The sequence below is a fragment of the Solanum tuberosum genome, unplaced genomic scaffold (genome assembly GCF_000226075.1).
Source record: "Solanum tuberosum cultivar DM 1-3 516 R44 unplaced genomic scaffold, SolTub_3.0 scf00718, whole genome shotgun sequence".
NCBI lineage: Eukaryota > Viridiplantae > Streptophyta > Magnoliopsida > Solanales > Solanaceae > Solanum > Solanum tuberosum.
The window spans coordinates 60,857-65,361 of NW_006239644.1; the positions used below are offsets into that span (position 1 = coordinate 60,857).

A 4,505-nucleotide genomic window follows, 5' to 3' on the forward strand; every position below is an offset into this window, starting at 1 on the left:
GATCGCTTATGCTTCTTTAGGGAGGTGTAATTTGAGCGTATCAAATTTTGGCGCCGCTGCCAGGGAATTTGGCCTTTAGATTTATTTTAACTACATTATTGAACTTTAGTCAAATATTTCCTAATTTTACTTGTTCTTGTTGTTTTTGTCTCTCTCAGGTTCTGACTCTAGTGTATGCCAAGTACACGGAGCCAGGGTGAACCACTTACTCTGTACGATCTAGATTTGAACCGAACTTTGCGAAGAATGAACAATCAAGGAGTTCAAGTTAATCCTATCGAAGGAAATTTGGGTGATGAAGTTGAGTTGCAACCTCCGAGGGTAGTTGGTGGGGACAACCAGGTTCCAGCTGAAAATCAATTGGGAGATGCATTAAGGGTGCAGGGTCCACCAGGCCCACGACTACATGACAACTATAGGGGCAACGTCAATATTGCTGACTCTGATGGACCTCTTATCCTACCTCCTTTGCCTCCGGGGCACACATTTGTAGTGACCAGTAGCTTGATGCAGATGCTTACAGCGAGGGGCTTATTCTCGGGGTTGCCATCGGAGGACCCACATGCTCACATAACCAAGCTAAGGGTGGTTTGCAAGAGCTGTGTAGGTCGACTAGACTTGGATATGGATGTCATCGGATTGCGAGTGTTCCCTTTATCACTGACAGGCGATGCTTCTTTATGGTTTACTGAGCTTTCTTATAACTCAATCTATACATGGGACCAACAGAAGGATGTGTTCTTAGCAAGATATTATCCAGTGTTCAAGAAGCTCAATCACAAAGATAAGGTCAACAATTTGTGGCATTACTTGGAGAGTCTGTGAGTAGCTCTTGGGACAGATTCACTGCGTTTGTAAGAGGTGTTCCGAATCACCGTATTGATGATGAGTCGCTGAAGGAATATTTCTATCAAGGTTAGGATGACAACAATAAAGTAGTGCTTGATACTATTGATGGAGGTTCATATGGTGAGTGCACATACACAGAGAGTGCAGAAAAACTGGAGAAGATCTCTCGCAACAATAAACCATGGGGCACTTGGAGGTCGGATATTGGGAGAAACACATTTGTCGTTCATGCTACAAACAACCAATCTGCGGATGAGATTTGTGAGGAGATGGCTTAGATTAGAACCGACTTGGGGTTGGTATTGAAGCATGTGAGCGGAGGTGCGGAAAAGGTAAATGATGTGAACTACTTGACTAGAACTCCACCACCAGTTGAAGAGTGTTACTATGAAGATGATGCTTATGCGGTGAATGATCAAACGGGGGATTTTTGACCAAACGCCCAAGGATCCAACACGGACAATTGACGCCAAGGTCAAGGAAACCAAGGTTGGAACTATGGCAATTACAACCGCGAGGGTCAATATGTACGGGATGGGAACTACAATCGCGATAACAATTACAACTGGAATAACTATGACAACAAAAATGATCGGGCTGGACCTTATGTTCCTCCTCAAAATCGAGATTATGCTCCTAGGGAAGCTGGAGGTAATATGTCACGTATTGAGGATATGATGCAGAAAATGATGAGGAGGTTTGACGCGAGTGATGAGAATGTGAAGGAGATGTGAAATGAGTTGTTCGGAATTAGCCAGAAAGTTGATTCCCATGCAGTGTCGATAAAGCAGCTTGAGCAGCAGTTTAGTCAGTTGTATGCTACCGTGAATACACGCCAGCTGTGCACATTTCCTAGCAACACCATCCAGAATCCGAAGAATGATGGGCATTGTATGGCAATCACGACTCGCGGAGGAAAGCAGACTATTGAAGTGGTAGAAAAAGGTGATTATGAGATTGAGGTAACTGGAGAGTCCAATAATTCTACAGAGAAAGAAGCGGAGAAAACCCAAAAGGTCATCCCCATGCCTAGACCTCCACCTCCTTTACCACAAAGGTTAGTGCAGAAGGCTGAACAAGGAAAGTACCGCAGGTTCATAACTATGTTGAAACAACTTTCCATCAATGTCCCTTTGATAGTAGCTTTGGAGCAAATGCCTGGGTATGCAAAGTTCATGAAGGACTTGGTTACCAAAAAGAGGGCTGTCGGTTTTGAGAATGGTGAGAGGTTGCAGCATTGTAGTGCCATTTCTATGAGGTCACTGGTACAAAAGAAAGAGGATCCTCGAGCTTTCACTATTCCATGCACCATCGGTAAGATGCACTTTGCAAAAGCTTTGTGTGATTTGGGTGCCAACATTAACTTGATGCCATTGTCGATTTATAAGAAGTTGGGTTTAGGAGCTCCAAAACCAACTGCGATGCGTTTACTTTTGGTTGATAGAACTGTGAAAAAGCCCATTGGAGTGCTTCAAGATGTCCTTGTGAAAGTGGGGCCATTCATTTTTTCGGTAGACTATGTTATACTTGATTGCGAGGTTGACTTTGAGGTCCCCATCATCTTAGGGAGACCATTCCTTGCTACTGGGCGTGCCTTAGTTGATATGGAAAGAGGGCAGATGAAGTTCTGACTAAATAAGAAGGAGGTGACCTTTAACGTCTGTAAGTCTATGAAGCAGGAAAGTGATCTTAAATCGGTATCGGTGGTGAGTCACACTTTCGGAAGAGGTGCTGAAGTGTTTAGTAAGGAGAAGTTAGGTGTAGCCTTGTACATGGATAAGAAGTGCCATGCTCAAAAGACAGAAAAGCGCAAACTAGCTCCTGGTGATCTGGTGTTGTTGTATAAATCAAGGTTGTGCTGTTTTCCGGGCAGATCTAAGTCCCAGTGGACTGGACCATTCAGAGTGACCCAAGTGTCCCCACATGGAGTGGTTGAGCTCGAGAAAAGGAACGGAGGATAAAAAGCTACATGGGAAATTCTGAGAGTGTAAATGCAGTGATAGAGGCATGGCATCTTGATGAAGTATGAGTAATCAAGGGGCCTGCGTCGTGCCGCGACGTTAAATCAAGTGCTGCTTGGGAGGCAACCCAAGATGTACAATCTAGCCAACTATAGTTTTGTTTTGCGTCTAGTAGTTTCTTTGGTTAATTACGTCTTTGTACTCAATTATATAGGTTCTTTAATGTCTTGGTTAGTGTTGGCTAGATATAGCATAAGGTCCATGTCTAAAAAGTGTCCAGAAAATGTAAAAAGAATGGCCTAATGGTTGCTACATGTACAGGTGCGCAAGGTAAAATCTGTAGAAAATGGTCTGGTGCAGAGGTCTACGGACCCCATCGACGATCCGTAGTCTATTCTACGGACCGTAAATGGCGTCTGTAGATCCCAGGTAAGTGTCTGAAATTTTACAAAGTGTGAAGGTGATCTACGGTCCCCATCTATGGACTGTAGATCGACCTACAAACCGTAAGTGTGGTCTCGTAGGTCCAACCCCAGCTAAATCGGACCCACTCGCTTGTTGATAGGTCTTAGGCGCTTAGCACCATAGGTTTGATCCACCCAAAACATTACTCTTTTTATGTTTTTTTTGTGCATTGGGGACAATTGCACCATATTTTGTTGGGGGTGGGGTAAATGGATTGTGAGTGATAGAGTGAAGTTTTAGTAACCCAACTCATAATCCTCTCTTGGGGTTTTCTTGCCTGTGCTCTTTTTCCCCAAGAGACTGTTTAATTTCTGTTGAACCGGCATGTGTTAGGATCGTATATGTAAAAGCATGAAAAAGATGAAGCATGATGGCTTATGAAAAATGATACCCGTCCAACTTTTGTATGTGTGCTAGAATTTGTAGGCTAAGATAAGTTGAATGTGTTGACTTTGAGTATGACATGCTAATGAATCAACTTGATGGCATGACTTAAGCTAAAACTTGAACTGGGTAATCTGATAATGAAACTATGTGCCAAGAGTGTGTGAGAATAGTTGATTGTTCGAACAGTTTTTGTGCCAACCTTGAATTTGCCCAGTTAGTCCTGCTAAGACAATCTTCTCTAGAGGCTAGGAAGTGATCCTGCCCTTGTTCTGATAAGTCCACAAATTGCCAAAAAGAAGAATCCAACCAAATGAAATAAATGCTCCCTTTGATCCAAATGCTTTGAGCCTAAATTAGACCATTTCTTTCTAAACCCCTAACTCACCTTCCCATAATCTACTATGTTGGCCCCGGTCCCTCCTTGGACATGTGCACCTCGACTTAGGCCAAAAGCCTAAGTTGAGGGTGGCTAATTAAAAAAGTAACTTCAATTTTGGCCTTGACCCGACATCGAGTATTGTGCACCTCAACCAATGGAAAATCCATAAAGTTGAGGGTGGCTATGAAAGAGGAAACTGAAAGAAAAAAGGTAGGATGTCAAGAATAGGGCAAAAAGAGGTAGAAAGCCTAATGTAATGTCAAGAAGGGCAGAAAGTCACTAAAAGTACCCAAATGTACCACATCTGACCCTGAGCCTACGTTACAAGCCAAGAAAGTCCTATAGTGATCCTAGAATCTAGTTTGGAGAGTCTACACAGTGAAAATAAGGGCAAACCTAAGGTATTGAGCACTAACTGTACTTGAAGTTACTTCTGAGTGTGAGTGTTGAATGAATCCTTGTAC

General features: G+C 43.1%; 1 protein-coding gene across 1 annotated transcript; it reads left to right on the plus strand.

Annotated features, from left to right (window-relative positions):
* The first annotated feature begins 1,742 nt into the window (after positions 1-1,742).
* LOC107058962 (uncharacterized) lies at positions 1,743-2,480 on the plus strand. The gene has a single exon (XM_015305246.1). The coding sequence runs from the start codon at positions 1,743-1,745 to the stop codon at positions 2,478-2,480; it is 738 nt and encodes a 245-aa protein (XP_015160732.1).
* Positions 2,481-4,505: the final 2,025 nt, after the last annotated feature.

What these genes read in the sequence shown, in the direction of transcription:
- LOC107058962 (XM_015305246.1), top strand. Translation starts at nt 1,743, where the DNA reads ATGGCAATCACGACTCGCGGAGGAAAGCAGACTATTGAAGTGGTAGAA.